Raw genomic sequence first — 20,898 nt, 5'->3', positions numbered from 1 at the left:
AGCAAGGTTCCTTTAGCAGCAGGTTCTAAAACATTGATGGCAAGGGACTAAGTAGAGTTGTAGAACAGGAGCTTAAGAAGTTGGTTAATTGTACATTGAGAGGAAATTCTATGAAAAATGAGTTAAATTGTTTGCAAGTCTAAACATTTAGACCACACAGAGAAGCTGTAAGCACGGTGCCTTAGGAGGTAACATAAATTGTAGAAATTACTGGGACGTGGTTACGTAAAAATCAGGACTAGGAATTAAACATTTATGGCAAATTTTAAAAAGATAGAGGGATAACAGGGAGATGGACTAACTACTTATTCGGGATATTGGCAGTAGAAAAAAGGAGCTCAGTATCAGCAAGAAAAAAAGTAGAATCCATGTGTATAGAGGTAAAAACAATACAGGTTCAGTTCAATAATTGGTGTTAGTCCACAAACCACATAGTAATGAAAGGCAGTTCAAGAGGAGGTATACAGACAAATTGGAGAATTGAGTGATAAGTGTAGAATAGTAATCACTGGGGATTGGAACTCCCCAAATTTAATTGAACAGAAGATGTAGAAAAAGGAAATAAGGAAGTAAAGTTCCTACAATTTGTACAGTGTCCTATCTAACAAATGTGTTAGAAGTTTAAGAAGAGGAAGATTTACAGTACGATCTAGTAATGGAGAATGAACCGAACAGATGAGAGAGACAAATAGAGCAACACCTAGGCCATATAATGCAATTTAAGACGATTATGGAGGAGGATATCAAAATTACAGAATCAAGTTGATAGATTGGATAAATACTAATTTTGAGGGGCTGAGAACAGGGCTGGATGAAAGTGTAGTAGACAACCATACTGACAAAGAATAGTGTAGATAAGCTATTTGAAACATTTTTAAAAATGTTAACCAATAATACTAATGGTTTTTAATAATGCAAAGGATAAATTGCAGATTGTTTGTATTGGAAAATTAATATATTGACTAATCAATTTTGGAATATCAAACATGGAAACCTGTAAAATCATATAGTTAAGTAGACAAATTTAGCAGATAACATTGGACAGGATATTGAAAAAAAATAAAAATTATAAACCAAAGTGCAATTCTTACGTTGCAGGTACTGAAGCTTGTATAGATTTCATCAATTGATTTCTTCATGGAGGACTTGAACCAGCTGTATAAAGTGACTTTCCTCATAAAATTCAGTTTAGTTCAATTCAGTCAAATTTTTGAGTTGCTGAAGTATTGCCAGTATACATTGTGCCATATCTTAGCCAGAATTAGCACATTTTGGGAAGGAAACTGTAAGACTGCAGAAACAAATCTATATAAGCATTGATTTGACTTTTCAAAAAATGTCAAAATTTAAGTGAACATTAAGCTGAAGCATTAAAATTCCAATGTACCTACTTGAAAAACCAGAATGAAGATCAAACCTGCAGTAGGTAATTGTGAATGTGCGCTTATCTGTGCTACTTTCCAGGCTCCTTCACATGTGCTAATATCTTTAATGTGGTAGTCAAACTCTCGTTCTGCAGAAGATCTCTGCATGGTAAATGTAGTAAGGGCCCTAATTCTAACTGCTTGGGTTCTGCTCCTCCTCTTAACTTTAAGTCTGCCAGGAACATTCTTGATTTGGAATTGCGACACAGGTGAGAAGGAGCAGGGGAAATTAAGGCTATGCTTTTTGGTAAAGTGCACCTGAAACTTGAATTCTTACTTCTTACAAAGGGTTCAAGCATTTCTTGGCTAACGTTTATCCTGAGATCCTGAGCACGGCAGCATTAGTTACAATATTCAAAATGGCAATGTTCAAAATTGCAGGACTGTACACACAATGGGAAATTTGCTTAGACTTTATAGATGGTAAAATCATGAGGTAGTTAGTGTATTTTAAAAATAATTACTGAAAGAGACCTTTGTTTATCAGTTGTTTTACATTTTAAGCATGTTTTTCACTTTTATGCATTTTTCTTGGCATAATTTTGACAGAATCAGAAGCTTCCACAGACTGAAATTTGCCCAGGTCGTCTCAAGGTTATCTTATGCTATATGTTTGTTCTCATTTGCTTGCAGGCTTTTACAAGTGCCTTGTATTTAGCAAGATGCAAGGAAATAGGCAAATGCAGTTTTCATATTGTCTTACAAGTTGTCTTTCTTTTGCCAACATATAAAATAGATTTCTAGAAGCTTAAGGTGTCAAGTGGTGAGGGGAGAGAGCGAGACTGAGGCATTAAGTTGGAGGATCAGCCATGATCATACTGAGCAGGCTCAATAGGATTAATTACCTACTCCTCATATTTCCTATGTTTCCTTTCCGTGGAGCAGTGTCCTTGCATTCATTTGGTGCTTTTTAATGATCATCCAATTCAGTCCATTTTTATGTTTTTGGAATAATGTATGACTTTGAGCCAGTTCTACTGCATTTTGTGGCATATTTATTGTGATATGGTTTTTTCTAATCATTTTAATTAGGGACTTTAAATACTAAAAATATGTGCCATTACATTATGTCTTTACAGAACAGTACTTCTATTTGAGCACAGTGACATTGTTATCATTTCTCTGCTTGGTGTTTTGTTTACCAGCTCCAGTGGAGGTCCAGCAAAGGTACAGTGCATCTCAAATGCATTCTGTGCAGTTTTTATTATTGTAAAAATACAAAGAATATCGTTCTTGGGAAATGTTGCCCTTCGAAGTTTACGGGATAAATTCCATAACTGTTTAGATTAGTTTCATGAGATAAATAGACAATGCAACTTAAAACATTTTTACAACTGATTTTTTTTTTGGACAGACTGTGATAATTATTTTGGTTTGTGTGTTTGTTTATGTGAAGACAACTTTTCCTGAAGTATTGTATATACTATAAATAGATCTTTGAAATCAGGAGTTTAGTTTAATTAAACAAATGTGTTTGTAAAGCTGTATGTTAAATATTTACTTTACAAATCTGTTGAATTTATTACTTTAAATTTGAAACAATAAAGTGGAGATTTTTTAAAATATTGAACAAATTTACTCCTGGGAACAAATGCCTAAAGGTCTGAAAATGGCCACAAAACAAATATTGCTTAATTTAAGCTATGATTTTAGAAGAATTCTAATGATGAACATTAATTAAACCTGTTTTCTGAATGGCATGCTTATCAATGTCTTTAAACATTTACATATTTTAACTCTTGGCATATGATCACAACCCTAGATTATACCTGAGAAACACAAATGCAACATTAATCAATATCATCCATTAGTAAGAATGAATCTGCACAATGCATTGATATAACATCTTTGAATTAATTTGTTTCAATTAAAGTATCTTTGTGATTTGATGAATTGACATGCTTTGAGGAATGGCATCATTCACATCTTTGAAGCAACCAGGTTAAATGTTGAATGATAAATAAGTAAAGTGGAATTTTGAGAGATTGCCAAACTATTATGTCTTTGAAATTTCATTGACTGCTAAGGTGAGCATCTAGTCTGTTTTCAGGTTCAGAAGTTGCATCTTGACAATTAGATAATTTATGGATAGACTAGTATCTATTTATTATGCTATAATAGAAGATTCTAAATTGATTGTTATACAGTGACTAATTTTAATGTATTTTAATTAGTCTTCATTTTATTCAACTTGAATAAGTTTAAGTATAACCACATGCAACGCAATCAGAGGGTTTCTATAATGTGACCGAAGATTGAGTAATGCATTTTCTAAACATTATTGCTTTTGCTGTCCTGTATTTCTGTAATGCTTATGTATGTGTTTCATTTTTCCCCACTCTATTTGGATATTTTGGTATGAAAAGGATATTTAATGAAGCCAATTGTAAACTGAGAATCATCAATTGCAGGTTTAACAAGTTATATTTATAAATATTGTGTATTATTTATGCAACATGATACAGTACATTCTTATTGCATTTTTTGTTGAAACCAGTTAATGTTTTTTTAAAAATCTGAAATCTTGTAAATTTGCTAAAGAAAAGATGCCGCCAGATTCCATTGTTTAAAAAGAGTTTTTTTTACCTTGCAAAAAATCAAGCAAAACATTTTCGCCACCCATGGTAATACCAAAAATCACTATAAACTCTGTGTGAATTAACGGGCAAGTTGCTGTTGATTATAAATTATAACTTCCTTTATTCATTTATGGGATGATGACATTACTGGTTAGACCAACATTTATTGACATCCTGAATTGCCCAGCGGGCAGTTTTAAGAGTCCGCCACATTGCTGTAGATCTGGAGTTCATGAGTACGCCAGATCAGGTAAGGAGGCCCAGTTTCCTTCCCTAAAGCATATTAGTGAGCCAGATGGGTTTCCCCTCAATAATCAACAGTAATTATGCCCATGAATCCTGACTGTTAACTCCAGATTTCTATTGAAATATGCTATGATGGGATTCGAATCCAGGACATTACCTAAATCTCTGGATTAATAGTAGATTAATAATACCATTGGTCCATCACCAGTAACTGTCATACACAGTAAATCGGTCTTTATGAATGGTCATTGTAATTCATTCAATATATAGGATATCAACCTGAGTCATAAAGTCCTTCAAAACTGTCTTCATGAAAAACTTCAAGATGTGTACTTCCAGGAGCTATCCTATTCCACAAGCGATGACAGCACAAATTAACCTGAGTTCTGTGAGCATGATCTTAGGAGCGTAGAGACAGGCGTAGGCCATTCAGTACCTTGAGCGTGCTCCATTTAATGAGATCATGGCTAATCTATGGCCTGACTCCATATACCTGTCTTTGGCCCGTGGCCCTTAGTACTTATGCTTAACAAAACCCTACTGATCTCCGATTTAAAATTAACAACTGACTTAACGTCCACTGCCGTCTGTGGAAGAGAGTTTCAAGCATCTCCCACCCCAATGTTTCAGGGCTCCTGGCCTTTAAGCTTTTGAAAGGGCCTGAGTTTGCTCTACTTGATGAATTTCCTGCGTTTGTCAGTATTATCAGTTTACCAGCAAATATGAAAATGACTGTTTTCTTCATTTTAACATTTTCTTTTTCTAATCTTTTTAAAGACTTTACAAATCTTTAGGCAAGGGATCCCTTGGAATGTGTAAAATATTAGGTGGAGGCTTCCAGCCATTTAAAAACTCAAAAGCTCTTGGTTTAACAGATTGTATGTAATCCAGTTAAACTTGCGATTTTACATTTAATTAATCAAAATGCGTATATTTTTTCCCATCCGTAGACAAGAGGAGCAGTTTTCTTCATTATCGCTGTCATCTGTTTATTATTGTTTGACAATGATGATCTGATGGCTAAAATGGCTGAACACCGTATCCTTTCTGATAAGAGCTGGTGCGTTGTATTTGTGTAAGATGTATGTGTGGATTTCTCTTTATTAATTGGGCAACATCTGTTTTTTAATTAGTGAAATCTGACTGATTTATTTAACCAGTAAATAATATACATATACTGCTTGTTTCTTTAACTAAATTCTATCTTGTAGCTGAGGGCCATCATGACAGTGCATTAACACATGCACTGTACACAGTCATCTCTCTTCTTGGAGTAGCAGACCACAAGGTAATTCCTTTGGAATAGCAAGGGTGACATTTGCTAGCAGTATTGATAGGATGCCATCCTAACATTCGAAACATCTTTAAGGAATTAACATTTTAGTATTATAATCTGTATTAACAATTGTCAAATGAAGTCACACTCAGCATTCCAAAAGTATACATTTTTGCCAAGACTGTTTGCTAAAACTTTGTGTTTAAAGAACGCGTAATGCATTGTTTACCATTTCTATTATATTTTAGTTGGCGTGTGCACAGCACCACGCTGTTGCCTTGTCAAGTGTAGTCTACATTCAGTCTTCAACCGTGTGAGTCATTGTTTAGTCTGCACTGCAAAATGGTCTTGCTGACCAAACTGATTTTGAGCAGCAGTGCAGGCCTTAGAAACTGCTTAAAAGACCCTACTATGAAAGCTAAAAAACAATTAGGTGAGCAGTGGGGATCCCCAACGAGCGAGCAATTTCTGGTGGATACTCTTCCTGCCAATCTTGAGTGACAGAGCCTGTCAATTTCTATAATTCAGGCATAAATTAGAAGCGATTTTCAATTCGGCAGTTAAGTGACCACCTGCCTTGTGCAAGGGCTGCCAGCTTAATGGAGTTGGCTTCCCTACAACAGTCCAGAAGGCATTGGAGGAGAAGGTTCTTCCATTTAGGGGGCGCAGCAATTGAAGACTGGCTGCCCAGTCCTAAAACCCAACAAAAGGGATTTCCCTGTTATATGAATGGTACAAAAGTGTGAGCTGATTCAGTTTTGAAGGATAAATTTGAAAGCAGAATACAGGTTCACGGAAAGATTCTTGGCAGTGTGGAGGAGTAGAGGGATCTCAGGGTTCATGTCCCCAGTTCCCTGAAAGCTGCCATCCAGGTGGATAGAGTTGTTAAGAAGGCGTATGGTATATTAGCTTTCACTAATAGAGGGATTGAGTTCAAGAGCCATGAAGTTATGCTGCAGCAGTACAAAAGCCTTGTTTGGCCACATCTGGAGTATTGTGTCCGGTTCTTGTCACCACATTACAGGAAAGATGTGGAAGCGTTGGAAAGGGTGCAGAGGAGATTTACCGGGATGTTGCCTGCAATGGAGGGAATGTCTTACGAGGAAAGGTTGAGAGAGCTAGGGCTTTTCTCTTTAGAAAGACTAGGGATGAGAGGTGACTTGATAGAGGTGTACAAAATGATCAGAGGTATACAAAATGATCAGGGGTATAGATAGAGTAGACACCCAGAGACTTTTTCCTAGGGTGAAGGTAGCTATTACGAGGGAGCATAGTTTTAAAGTGAGTGGAGGTAGATATAGGGGAAACGTCAGAGGTACATTCTTTACTCAGTGTGGTCGGGGCGTGGAATGCCTTGCTGGAGAGGGTAGTAGAGTTGGCCTCATTAGGGGCATTTAAGCTGCAATTAGATAGGCATATGGATGATAGTATAAGGTAAGGGGTAGAAGTTAGATAGACCATAGGATTAGGGTAAAAGTTTGGCACAACATCGTGGGCCAAATGGCCTGTACTGTGCTGTACTATTATATATTCTACGTTTTATGTTCTACATTCCTTCCCCTCCCAACATTATTATGGTTACACCTGAGATGCCCTGGAGGCCTCAGCTGTATTCATGCCTAAAAGTGGGGCATGAAAAGTGCAGCCTTCTAATTATGCTGGTAACATTGGGGGCCCAATTGTTTTGTAATCAATTTATGAAATTGATACATGCATATTCATGCCTTTGTTTTCCTGTGTTAAGCACTAGGCTGTTCCATCCAAGGGAAGCATGAAATGAACTCCAGAATGGCTGACCACTCATTGTAGTTTAGAACATAGAACAGTACAGCACAGAACAGGCCCTTCAGCCCACAATTTTGTGCCGACCATTGATCCTCATGTATGCACCCTCAAATTTCTGTGACCATATACATGTCCAGCAGTCTCTTAAATGACCCCAATGACCTTGCTTCCACAACTGCTGCTGGCAACGCATTCCATGCTCTCACAACTCTCTGCGTAAAGAACCTGCCTCTGACATCCCCTCTATACTTTCTACCAACCAGCTTAAAACTATGACCCCTCGTGCTAGCCATTTCTGCCCTGGGAAATAGTCTCTGGCTATCAACTCTATCTATGCCTCTCATTATCTTGTATACCTCAATTAGGTCCCCTCTCCTCCTCCTTTTCTCCAATGAAAAGAGACCGAGCTCAGTCAACCTCTCTTCATAAGATAAGCCCTCCAGTCCAGGCAGCATCCTGGTAAACCTCCTCTGAACCCTCTCCAAAGCATCCACATCTTTCCTATAATAGGGCGCCCAGAACTGGACGCAGTATTCCAAGTGCGGTCTAACCAAAGTTTTATAGAGCTGCAACAAGATCTCACGACTCTTAAACTCAATCCCCCTGTTAATGAAAGCCAAAACACCATATGCTTTCTTAACAACCCTGTCCACTTGGGTGGCCATTTTAAGGGATCTATGTATCTGCACACCAAGATCCCTCTGTTCCTCCACGCTGCCAAGAATCCTATCCTTAATCCTGTACTCAGCTTTCAAATTCGACCTTCCAAAATGCATCACCTCGCATTTATCCAGGTTGAACTCCATCTGCCACCTCTCAGCCCATCTCTGCATCCTGTCAATGTCCCGCTGCAGCCTACAACAGCCCTCTACACTGTCAACGACACCTCCGACCTTTGTGTCATCTGCAAACTTGCTGACCCATCCTTCAATTCCCTCGTCCAAGTCATTAATAAAAATTACAAACAGTAGAGGCCCAAGGACAGAGCCCTGTGGAACTCCACTCACCACTGACTTCCAGGCAGAATATTTTCCTTCTACTACCACTCGCTGTCTTCTGTTGGCCAGCCAATTCTGTATCCAAGCAGCTAAGTTCCCCTGTATCCCATTCCTCCTGACCTTCTGAATGAGCCTACCATGGGGAACCTTATCAAATGCCTTACTGAAGTCCATATACACCACATCCACAGCTTGACCCTCATCAACTTTTCTAGTCACATCCTCAAAAAACTCGATAATGTTTGTAAGGCATGACCTACCCCTCACAAAGCCGTGTTGACTGTATTTGATCAAGCCATGCTCTTCCAGATGGTCATAAATCATATCCCTCAGAATCCTTTCTAACACCTTGCAGACGACAGACGTGAGACTTACCGGTCTATAATTGCCGGGGATTTCCCTATTTCCTTTCTTGAAGAGAGGAATTACATTTGCCTCTCTCCAGTCCTCAGGTACGACTCCAGTGGAGAGCGACGATGCAAAGATCTTCGCAAGTGGCGAAGCAATTGCATTTCTCGCTTCCCAAAGCAGCCGAGGACAAATCTGATCCGGGCCTGGCAACTTGTCAATCTTAATGTTTGACAAAATTTTCAGCACATCAGCTTCGTCTATCTCTATCCATTCCAGCATGCACACCTGCTCTTCAAAGGTTTCATTCACTACAAAGTTGGTTTCTTTCGTAAAGACAGAAGCAAAAAACTCATTTAGGGCTTCCCCTACCTCCTCAGGCTCCACACACAAGTTCCCTTTGCTATCCCTGATCGGCCCTACTCTTTCTTTGACCATTCTCTTATTCCTCACGTAAGTGTAAAATGCCTTTGTGTTTTCCCGGATTCCTTCTGCCAAGTCTTTCTCGTGCCCCCTCCTGGCTCTCCTCAGACCATTTTTGAGCTCCTTCCTTGCCTGCATGTAATCCTGTCTAGCTGAACTTGACCCTAGCTTCCTCCACCTTATGTAAGCTACCTTCTTCCTTTTCACTAGAAGCTCCACCGCTCTCGTCATCCAAGGTTCCTTAATCTTACCCCTTCTTGCCTGTCTCAGAGGGACATATTTACTCATCACTCCCAACAACTGTTCCTTAAACCGTCTCCACATGTCTATAGTTCCCTTACCATGGAACAACTGCTCCCAGTCCATGCTTCCTAACTCATGTCTAATCGCATCATAGTTTCCTCTTCCCCAATTAAATATCCTCCCATTCTGCCTAATCCTCTCCTTCTCCATAGCTATGTAGAATGTGAGGCAGTTATGGTCACTATCACCAAAATGCTCTCCCACCACAAGATCTGATACCTGCCCCGGCTCGTTTCCGAGCACCAAGTCTAGAATGGCCTCTCCCCTCGTCGGCCTGTCAACGTACTGCGTTAGGAAACCCTCCTGAACACACCTTACAAAAACAGCTCCATTCAAATCTTCTGCTCGAAGGAGGTTCCAATCAATATTCGGAAAGTTAAAGTCACCCATTAGTTTACTGGACCCAAGGTGGAGATCAAATTGGTGGATGTCAGGAGTGACCACCTTACTACTTCACTGTCTCAGCCAGAGACTGAAGCACAGAGTGCTACCCTAAACAGACAGCAAAAAAACAATTTTTAAAGAATAGGGCCAAGGAAATATCTTTCTGATGTGGAAGCATAAAAACTAGTTCATATTCAGTTTGTGGAATTTCAATTTCCCGCATGCATTTTTTAAATAGTGTTGTTTTCAAGTTCACCATCTCACATTTTTTTAATTTGTCCCTTTTAGGGTGGAGTTTTATTACTGGTGATGTCGTTGTGTTTCAAAGTTGGTTTTCATACAGCTTCCAGAAAGCTGTCTGTGGATGTCGGTGGAGCCAAACGCCTGCACACCTTATCTACCCTAACTTCAGCAATGTTATTGTTTCCGTGGGTAGTCATATTGACTGTAACAACAGAGGTAATAGACATAGCATATTTACCACTCTGATTGCAATTATCAAAATGCTGGGTAAGCGGGTTTGCTGAAAATTAACAAATTGTCCATCTTGGTTTAAAGTAATATAAATAAAATGAATGGTGTATCATTTTTCTTCTGCATCAAAACATCTCCTCCATTGTCACTGACTCCATCCCTTCCCTTGGTTTTAAATAGGCTGGGCAAGCTGTTCAGTTGGTAATCTGCACAACTTCAGACTGAGCTTTAAACTCATTCTATAAAATGACCACAATCACTTATCTCAACCTTCTTGACATTATCTTCATTAATTCCTGCCTTCCCACTTTTGCCTACGTTGCTACATGCACCTTCAGCAAAGTGTAGAATGTTCTTCTAGGCTTTCCAACCTATTTCTTCATTAAAGTACAAAATCTAAATCTCTGTTTATTACACCATAAACCACCAGCACCATTACTTAGTCATGACCATCCTTACTAATTTAAACTCTCATCTTGAGCCCCAATAAATCAAATTTAGAATTCTCATTCTATTTTGTATTTTGCTTCGCTTGGCAATCAAAGGTAATGATCAAATGAGCTCTCTGACTCTAGCTGCTTTCGAATGACCCCTCTGCCCATTTGTTTGGGGAAGAGTCCTTGACTGTCCTCGCTCTGTCTTCGAATTACAGAATGTACAGCATGGAAACAGAGCCTTTGGTCTACCTTGCCCATGCTGACCAGATATCCTAAATAAATCTAGTCCCATTTGCCAACATTTGACTCATATTCCCCAAACCCTTCCTATTCATATACCTATCCAGATGCCTTTAATTGTAGCAGCCTCCACCACTTCCTATGCAACTCATTCCATGTATGCACCATCCTCTGTGTGAAAGGTTTCTCCTTAGATCCCTTTTAAATCTTTCTCCTCTCACCTTAAACCGATGCCCTCTAGTTTTGGACTCCCTTACCCCAGGGAAAAGACCTTGTCTATTCATCGTATCCATGCCCCATGATTTTATAAACCTCTATAAGGTTACTCCTCAGCCTCCAATGCTCCAGGGAAAATAGCCCCAGCCTGTTCATCCTCTCCCATTAGCTCAGAACTTCCAATCCTGGCAACATCCTTATAAAGAGAGTATCAGAGATAATGGGGACTGCAGATGCTGGAGATTCCAAGATAATAAAATGTGAGGCTGGATGAACACAGCAGGCCAAGCAGCATCTCAGGAGCACAAAAGCTGACGTTTCGGGCCTAGACCCTTCATCAGAGAGGGGGATGGGGGGAGGGAACTGGAATAAATAGGGAGAGAGGGGGAGGCGGACCGAAGATGGAGAGTAAAGAAGATAGGTGGAGAGAGTGTAGGTGGGGAGGTAGGGAGGGGATAGGTCAGTCCAGGGAAGACGGACAGGTCAAGGAGGTGGGATGAGGTTAGTAGGTAGCGGGGGGTGCGGCTTGGGGTGGGAGGAAGGGATGGGTGAGAGGAAGAACCGGTTAGGGAGGCAGAGACCGGTTGGACTGGTTTTGGGATGCAGTGGGTGGGGGGGAAGAGCTGGGCTGGTTGTGTGGTGCAGTGGGGGGAGGGGGGGGGGTTAGGGTTCAACCAGCCCAGTTCGTCCCCTCCCCCCACTGCACCACACAACCAGCCCAGCTCTTCCCCCCCACCCACTGCATCCCAAAACCAGTCCAACCGGTCTCTGCCTCCCTAACCGGTTCTTCCTCTCACCCATCCCTTCCTCCCACCCCAAGCCGCACCCCCCGCTACCTACTAACCTCATCCCACCTCCTTGACCTGTCCGTCTTCCCTGGACTGACCTATCCCCTCCCTACCTCCCCACCTACACTCTCTCCACCTATCTTCTTTACTCTCCATCTTCGGTCCGCCTCCCCCTCTCTCCCTATTTATTCCAGTTCCCTCCCCCCATCCCCCTCTCTGATGAAGGGTCTAGGCCCGAAACGTCAGCTTTTGTGCTCCTGAGATGCTGCTTGGCCTGCTGTGTTCATCCAGCCTCACATTTTAACATCCTTATAAATCTTTTTTGCATCCTTTCGAGTTTCACAATATGCTTCCCATAGTGAGGGACCAGAATTGCTTGCAGTATTCCAAAAGTGGCCTATCCAGTATCCTATACGGGCACAGCATGACCTCCCAACTCCTGTAGTCAATACGCTGACCAGTAAAAGTAGCATACCAAATGCCACCTTCACTATTCCGTCCACCCTGGAACTCCACTTCCAAGAAACTATGAACCTGCACTCCAAGGTTTCTATGTTTGGCAACACTCCCCAGGATCTTACCATTAAGTGTATAAATCCTGCCCTGATTTTCCTTTCCAAAGTGCAGCACCTCACGTTTATCTAAATTTAAATTTCATCCGCCACTCCTTGGCCCATCTGATCAACATTTTCTTGTACTCTGAGTTAACCTCCTTCGCTGTCCATTACACCTCCAATTTTGGTGTCACCTGCAAGCTTACTAACCATACCTCCTATGTTCATATCTAAATCATTGATATAAATGAGAAAAAGCAGTGGATCCAGCACTGATTCTTGTGGCACACTGCTGGACACAGGCCTCCAGTCTGAAAAGCAGCCATCCACTGCCACCCTCTGTCTTCTATCTTTGAGCCAGTTCTTTACCCACACAGCTAGTTCTGCCTGTGTTCCATGTGATCTAACCTTGTTAACCAGCTTACCTTGTGGAACAAGTAGAACTTGTCGAATGCTTTGTCGAAGTCCATATAGATCACGTCCAGTACTCTGCTGTCATCAATCCTCTTTGTTATTTCCTCAAAAACCTCAATCAAGTTAGTGAGACACAATGTCCCATGCATAAAGCCATGTTTACTATCCGTAATCAGTCCTTACCTTTCCAAATACATGTAAATCCTGTCCCTTAGGATAGCATCCAAGAACTTGCCTACCCTGGCTGTTCCTTACCGCCTTAAATAGTGGCACCAAGTTAGCCAACCTCCAGTCTTCTGGCACCTCACTTGTGGCTATCGATGATACAAGTATCTCAGTGAGGTGCCCAGCAAGCACTTCCCTAGCTTCCCACAGAGTTCTAGGGTACACCTGATCAGGTCTCGGGGATTTATCCACCCTCATATGTTTTCAGACATCCAGCACCACCTCTGTATTAATGGACATTTTTCAAGATGTTGCTGTTTATTTCACCATGTTGTCTATCTTCCATATCCTGCTCCACAGTAAACACTGATGCAAAATACTCATATAATATCTCCTCCATCTCCTGCACTTGCACACAGTTGGCTTTGTTGATCTTTTGGAATTCCTTTCATAAATCTCGCTGCCTTTCTACCTATTTCCACGCTTAAAATCATTTCAACAAGTGACTTAGTTCCTAATGCCTTAAAACGTTTTTTTCCACATTAAATGAAGCATGTAACTTTGTTATTCAGTAAAATAGACTGTCCAAAAGATATTGTAGATAATTTATGAAATGGGTATTTTGAGGAGTAAGCAGTTGATTTGTGCCCAGAGCTTAAATCTGGCCAGTTAAACTGCAAGATCAGTATATGTCCTGTATCTCCCTCTGCTTTACAATAATTGCAAGCGAGAAAATGATGCCGCATTAGAAATCTCCAATTGAGAGTTGCACCTAGTAATATCTTTAACCCTGTTAATTGTATTGAGAATTTAATATTGTATGAGTATTATGTTGGTTGTTCACAGGCTGTAAAGTCTAGGAGCTTAAATAATGTCAGTATTGTTCTTACAGTTGCCCAGCTCTGATATTGAGGGCGTTAATCAGTTAAACTAATTGTTTTAGTAGTGATTATGTGTCTTCTGAGCATCACCCCATTGAAATTTATGTTGAATTACAACTATTACATTGCCCTATTATAGTAGCTTAAGTTTCTTAGAACTTCTGTCTTTTGTGTTATAGAGTAAAATAGAATCCTGGTCTTCTCTTATTATGCCGTTTGGGACTGTCATCTTCTGTGTGCTAATGTTGGACTTCTATGTAGAATCTATTTGCTCTGCCAAAATGGAAGCTCCGAAGTGTGCACAATATGGTTCAATCCTTGTCTTTTTTGGAGCTTTACTTCTTGCTAATTTCTGGACACATCCAATAACTGATCAGCTACGTGTAATCAACAAACAAACCCAGCAGCACAGCAATGAACATGTATTGTCAGGTGGAGTCGTGGTTAGTGCCATTTTCTTCATTCTAGGTGAGTAATCTTGTTCTAAGTCACTAAGGAACAAAGCTTATTGTGTTTGTGCCATTGGCAGCTTTTAGGTATGCAATCTTATTTCAGTTCCTTTTTGTTATGTTCTTTTGCCACTCCTTACTCAGCACTTAGTCAGTTCTCTTTTGAATGCTGCCTCAACAGCCATAGTTATAAAGTTCTGAGCTCATGAGTGAAAACATTTCAGATAGGGAGGAGACAGGAGGAGCTGGAGGAACACAGCAGGCTAGGCAGCATCAGAAGAGCAGGAAAGTTGACATTTCAGGTTGGGACTCTTCTTCAGAAACGAGGAGAGGATGTTTCCTCTTGTGGGGAAGTCTAGAATGAGAGGCTGTAGTTTTAGGTAAGGGATAGATGATTTGAAACAGAGCTGAGGTGAAATTATATCTCGCGAAGGGTCATGAATCCGTGGAATTCACTGTCGTGGAGTGTGGTGGATGTCAAGATACTTTTAATTAATAATAACTGTTTGAAGGGTTATGAGGAGTGTCAGGAAAACGAGGTTAATGCCAAGATGGAATCAACCGTAATCATATTGAATGGCAGAGCAGGCTCGAGGGGCTAATTTGTCTACTCCTAGTTATTTCCTCTAACCTACGCCTTTGGCCTCCAATCATCACCCTAGCTTTTTTCCTTATTAGCCAATTGCAACTCGTGGAAAATCATTTACTGTTTATCCAATATTGAACAATGTTGTTAGATGCCCTTTGACCATTTCTAATCTAACAGATAATATGTCCAATTCGTACGTGATTTTCCATTATTATTCAAATTACAAAGGGATAGACAAATTACTATTTTCAATATTTTTGAGAAATATCTGCCCAAAATCGTTAGCTTTATATTAGACTCGCATGACTTGTTCATTTTTCCTTTGAGTGCAACCACTTTTGTAACTACACGAAGACCTTAGTTAAGGGGAAAAGTTCCTTATAGAAACTTCAGAATGTCAATTCAGGAAATAATTTCTGTTGTTCTTTGTGCGATATGCATTAGCACCTGAAATCAAGTATATCAAATAGTCATATGTGGAATTCTTGAGCAATATTCCTCCCTCTAACAAAAGCCCCATCTCACAATTATTTTATGTGCCATCTCTTTTCAATGTGTCTAATCATTAAAGTTGTACTTGAAGGGCTTTGAAATTTTTCTTGTTTTAAACCTTTATCAGTATACAGTGTTGATTAAAGGAATACAAATGTTCTGAGTGTTAAAGAGATTAAAAAAGAAAGAGGCTAATATGCAGACTTCTATGAATGTTGAATATAAAAAAGCTTAGTTGAACTCACACTTGTGTTTATCTATCTCTCCAGCTGCCAGCATCTTATCCTCACCTTCTAAGAAAGGTCAAAAGGGTACTCTGGTTGGTTACTCACCTGAAGGTACCCCACTGTATAACTTTATGGGTGACGCCTTACAACATACTTCCCAGTCAATGCCCAGGTTTATTAAAGAATCTTTGAAACAAATCCTTGAAGAGTATGACTCCAGACAGATCTTCTACTTTCTCTGCCTTAATCTAGTGAGTATTTCATGTTTGTGATTTTATTTTTCACACTTGAAATAAAAGAACATTATGAATTTTATGAACAAAGGGATGGCATTATGGAGTTTGAAGAAACGAATGCAGTCTTGCGTGCGTTAACACATGGGGAAGATAGCTGTGATTGTTAGAAGCTAATTTAAATCACCTCAGCTCAGGATAGTACTGAAGGAGTTCTTCAGGGCCCTAGGCAAACTGTCTTCATTTTTTTCCATCAATGGCTATCTTCCATCATGAGATCAGAAGTGGGATTCACTGACAATTACAGCAATTGGTACCATCTGTATCTCCTCAGGTACTGAACCAGTTCATTTCCATTTGCAGCAGGACAAGGGCAACATTCATGCTTGAGCTGATAAGTTGCAGGTAACGCACAAGTTGATGACCACCAACAAGCAAGAATCTAAATAAAAACTGAAAGAACTGCGGATGCTGTAAATCAGGGACAAAAGCAAAGTTGCTGGAAAAGCTCAGCAGGTCTGGCAGCATCTGTGAAGGATAAAATAAAGTTAGCGTTTTGCGTCTGGTGACCCTTCCTCCGAACTGGACAGAATCTACTCACCTCCCTTTAATATTCAATGGCCTTACTGTCGCCACTACCAAAATCTGGGTTACAATTGACTAGAAATTGAACTGGGCAGCTGTATAAATAGTGGTTACAAGGGTGGCCCAGAGGCTGTAAATTCTCTGGCAAATAACTCATCCTATCTGTCTTCCCAGTGTCTGTCCAAAAAGCAGCAGAAATTCAACCAAGCTCCTTCGACTGCATCTTTCAAACCCCTGACCTCTACTACCTAGAAAGACCAAGGCAGTGATGCATAGAAACACTACTGACTGAAAGTTTTCCTCCAAGTCGCACACTATCCTGACTCAGAGCTATGTCACTATTCCTTCACAGTGAGTGCGTTAAAATCCTAGAACACCCTCATTCATGGTGCTGGTTTTATGTACATCTTGAAAACAATAGTGGTTCAAGGAGGCAAGCTTCACTGCTTTCTTCAGGGCTGTTGTGTGGCACTGCCAGTGTTGGGTTGAGGTGGACAAAGTCCAAAGTCACACGACACCAAGTTATTGTCCAACAGGTTTATTTGGAATCTCACAAGCTTTCAGATGTTTGTCCCTCATCTGACATAGAGGCTGTGCTCCGAAAGCTTGTGTGATTCCAAATAACCTGTTGGACTGTAACCTGGTGCCGTGTGACTTCTGACTTCAGGCCTATTGTGGATGGCAATTAAAGGTTGAACAATGTGGTGATGCCCACATCCATGAATGAATTGTTTTTAAAAAAAAGTCACAAGTAGGATAGAACATTGTCCACTTGCTTGGGTGAGTGCAGTTGCAGCAACATCCAAGAACCTGTGCACTGTTCTGGACAAAACTTCATCAATAGATGATGCTAGATGGAGGAGTTGTTCAGGTCATATGAATTTATCCATGAAAAAATTCTAGAAGTTTTTTCCAATGCTTAATTTAATAGATTAATAAATATTTCCTGATTTTCATGTACTATTTCTTTTGAGAGATCACTTTTCATATATGAAGAAAAATGTGCTGCTTTTAATTTTTTCCTTCCTTTCTCAAAATGCAGATTTGATGTCAATTACGGAGAGTACATTGCTGTACTTCATATAATATGAGACTAGTGAGACATACAAGTTTAAAATTCTGTCAACAAATTGAGGTTATATTCGGACCATCTAAGTATTTGTAGTCAACCCCAAATGGCTTTGGAGTAACTAAGATTCAGAAATAAATGTTTCATAACATTGTCCATTTCCCAGGACCAAATTTTAAAATGTTAGTCTACATCCAAAGTAAAGAAGTAATGCACAAGATTAGTTTTCCATCTAGGCTCCTCAATATTGTCTTTCTATATTTAAGAAAAATTGGCTGCTTCAACTGATCTCTAGGCAATCTCTTATTGAGATAAGCCTTTGAGACCTTGTGATTTATTTTGAAAGGTGAACAAAGCCAAGGGCATTCACGTTTAATTTTTTTTTTAAAAGCCGTGGCAGTACATAAAAAAAACTAAATAAATGTGGAGATTAGAGGTGAACTTTAACTTGGTCAAAGATCTGAGTTTAAACAAGAGCTGAGCAGGGAGAGGATGATTGAAAGCAAAGCATCTTGTGGACATGATTCCTAAAGTCATCCTAAACCAGAGATGAAAGGGCAAATAGGAAAACGAGAAAATTTTGACCAGGTGTGAAGTACAGCTGCAGGAGATTGAGTAGAGATCATTAAGTAAATTAAACATAAGAATGGTCTTTAAATTTTCGGTGTTTAGGCACCAGGAGCCATTGAAGTTTAGCAACAACAGGGGATAATGGCCGAGTGGAACTTGGTTTGGCTAACACTGCAAGAAATATTGAACGAGGATGGTACTAAAATAATTGAGTACATAGGTGACGAAGAAGAGTCTGAGGGTTTCCGCACAACAGCTGCCACAGGGCTAAAAGAAGTGTGCCTATTGGAAATGATGTTAAAGAAATCAGCATTTTGTGATGTGGAAGGAAGACCCGGCAGTTGTACCTGGATATAAACAGGTGTATTTTGTGACATATCTGCCCATTTGCATCTGTAGTGTTGCTGTGACTCCATACTTCTCAGAAATTAGTTCATTCGTTTGTGAAGAAATTATAACTACAATGCGTAGAATGAGCAATTCTCTTACATATTAAGCTGGATCTAAACAACAAATTGATTCATTGAGTAGACATTTTCTTTTTGTTTTAGGCCTTTACATTTGTGGAATTGTTCTATGGTGTGTGGACCAACAGTCTTGGCCTTATCTCTGATGGTTTCCACATGCTGTTTGACTGCTCAGCACTAGTCTTGGGCCTCTTTGCAGCCCTAATGACCAGATGGAAGGCAACTCGAATTTACTCTTATGGGTTAGTTTTCCTAATGTTGATTTTTCTCTTTCCCTTCAATTTACACAAATGCTCAAAAGTAGAAAAGTCTGGTACTGTCTTCAGAATTGAAAGAGGATTTGAATAAATTGACAGCTTTGAGATCTCAAAATTCTACAGCGAGATGTATTTTTAATAACTGGTTGAAGAGTATAGGGAGCGGTGAGAAAGTGGAGTTGACAACGATATGAGATCAGCCATAATTGATTTCAATGGTGGAATAGGCTTGAGGGGCTAAATTGCCTACTCCTGCTCCTAGTTCTTATGTTCTCAAACACAGATGGTAAGTTCCCACATACAGCAGACAGTTGTCAACTTATCGGTAGTGTAGTAAAATAAGGTTTTCAATAAAAGAAATTCCTGCATGAGTGACATGATCTTTCTGTACACACTTTCAATAGGCTGCTTACAAATTGCAGTTTCACACACAGAAGGTTATAAGTTGTTATCTGACATGATGTTGCTGTGTAAGATATTGTATTTGATTCTGATGTAATTACAGTAGTTTTTGATCTTGCTGGTAATTTCTCAAATAAATCGAATAATGACTTTTTCCCTCCCCACCTACAGATATGGACGTCTTGAAATTCTGTCTGGATTTATTAATGGACTTTTTCTAATGGTTATAGCATTTTTTGTTTTTGTTGAGTCTGTGGCTAGAGTCTTTGATCCCCCAGACATCGATACAGAAATGTTAACGGTGAGTGTTTCTTGGTATTATCTGCATGTGTATATTTGGCAGTGTTTAAGGGCATAAATTTTGTAACTTTACTTTAGTAATAAAGGTTTAATTTTTGATTACAGTGTTATTCAGTTGTGCACAATGAATGCTGTATAACAATATAAGAAGTTTGTGTTACGTATATTTATTGCTGAAGTTGATGTTTTCATTGTAAATTAAAACAATATTGCAAAGGATGTATTTATTTCCTTATATCTTCCTTACTGTTGAACAGCCTGTTTCCATTGGGGGTCTGATAGTGAACCTGATTGGTATCTGTGCCTTTAGCCACGCCCATTCCCATGGTGGTTCTCGAAGCAGTTGTTCTTCACATGAGCATGGCCACAGTCACGGACATGGGCATTCTCATGGCGATCATGGACATGGAGGAGTACATGGCCATAGCCATAGCCACAACCATGGTCACTCCCATGGATCTTCAGGTGGCGGGATGAACGCTAACATGCGAGGTAAAGCATGCAAATAGTTGTAGTGTGCAGTTAAATTAAGCAGAAAGTAAAAATAATTTAGACACAAGCATTTTTAAATTATCATTAAAATGTACTCAGAGGCAGTAGCTTATGCCTTTAAAGTTTAGTCTGTATGAACAGTCATGTTAAACTAATATTTACGAATCATAAATTTGTGCGACGTAACTGGACATTAGCTAGTGTTATTCTCAAAGAGCCACCTAGCCACAATTCCACTTCCAAATTTTTATTCATTGAGTCAAGTGCCAAGTATTTGATGTTAAATGAGGGTAGGTTGTCTGTTAGCCGCCTTTTGTGTGCTTTAAATTCAATTTGAAATATTTTCAACCTCTCTCATTGCTATGTATATAAGATATTGCATTTCTGCCACTGAATGTCCAATATTATATATTCTTTGCGTTTTTCTACAATGGAGATCCAGTTATTGCTCTATGGGTCAATAATCTGATTGAGGGCATATAGGGAGGGTTAATTAGAAGCAATGGGAGGAGGAGTTGCCATTCCCTATAAACATATAAATCCCTTAAAGACTGAGCTTGACTCTCAAAGAAAGTGCAGAAATTACCAGAATATGAAAGTGTGATATTTGTCACTTCTGCAAAGTGTTTCTTTTTTTTGTCTATGTAGCAGTTATCGTTTCATAAGTACTTAAATGTAATTGAAGTGGCTTGTTGTTTAATCCACCTACCTTTGGGAGCTGAGTGGCTTTTTGTTTACATGTTGGCTTCCATCATTTCAGCACAGCTAATGATGTCTCTGAGCATTGAACTTTTAATGTATCAACTGGTAACAAGCTCAACTCTAACTCCA

The 20,898-nt window shown here is 39.6% G+C and overlaps 1 protein-coding gene across 2 annotated transcripts in view; it reads left to right on the top strand.

The window, feature by feature from the left end:
- Positions 1–20,898, top strand: part of slc30a5 (solute carrier family 30 member 5) — a 55,269-nt gene that overhangs the window by 17,182 nt on the left and 17,189 nt on the right. Inside the window, exons 5-13 of one of the 2 annotated variants that reach the window (XM_059644827.1) lie at positions 2,504–2,591; positions 5,200–5,287; positions 5,461–5,537; positions 10,055–10,225; positions 14,115–14,403; positions 15,735–15,943; positions 18,701–18,858; positions 19,447–19,576; positions 19,833–20,067. In XM_059644827.1, coding sequence (XP_059500810.1) covers positions 2,504–2,591; positions 5,200–5,287; positions 5,461–5,537; positions 10,055–10,225; positions 14,115–14,403; positions 15,735–15,943; positions 18,701–18,858; positions 19,447–19,576; positions 19,833–20,067 — 1,445 coding nt within the window. The remainder of the gene's footprint in view (positions 1–2,503; positions 2,592–5,199; positions 5,288–5,460; positions 5,538–10,054; positions 10,226–14,114; positions 14,404–15,734; positions 15,944–18,700; positions 18,859–19,446; positions 19,577–19,832; positions 20,068–20,898) is intronic. The other variant, XM_059644828.1, reaches the window with a different exon arrangement.

This window comes from Stegostoma tigrinum, chromosome 3, assembly GCF_030684315.1.
Source record: "Stegostoma tigrinum isolate sSteTig4 chromosome 3, sSteTig4.hap1, whole genome shotgun sequence".
Classification (NCBI taxonomy): domain Eukaryota; kingdom Metazoa; phylum Chordata; class Chondrichthyes; order Orectolobiformes; family Stegostomatidae; genus Stegostoma; species Stegostoma tigrinum.
The sequence above is the reverse complement of the archived record's forward strand: the minus strand, read 5'-3'. Positions and strand labels throughout refer to the sequence as shown.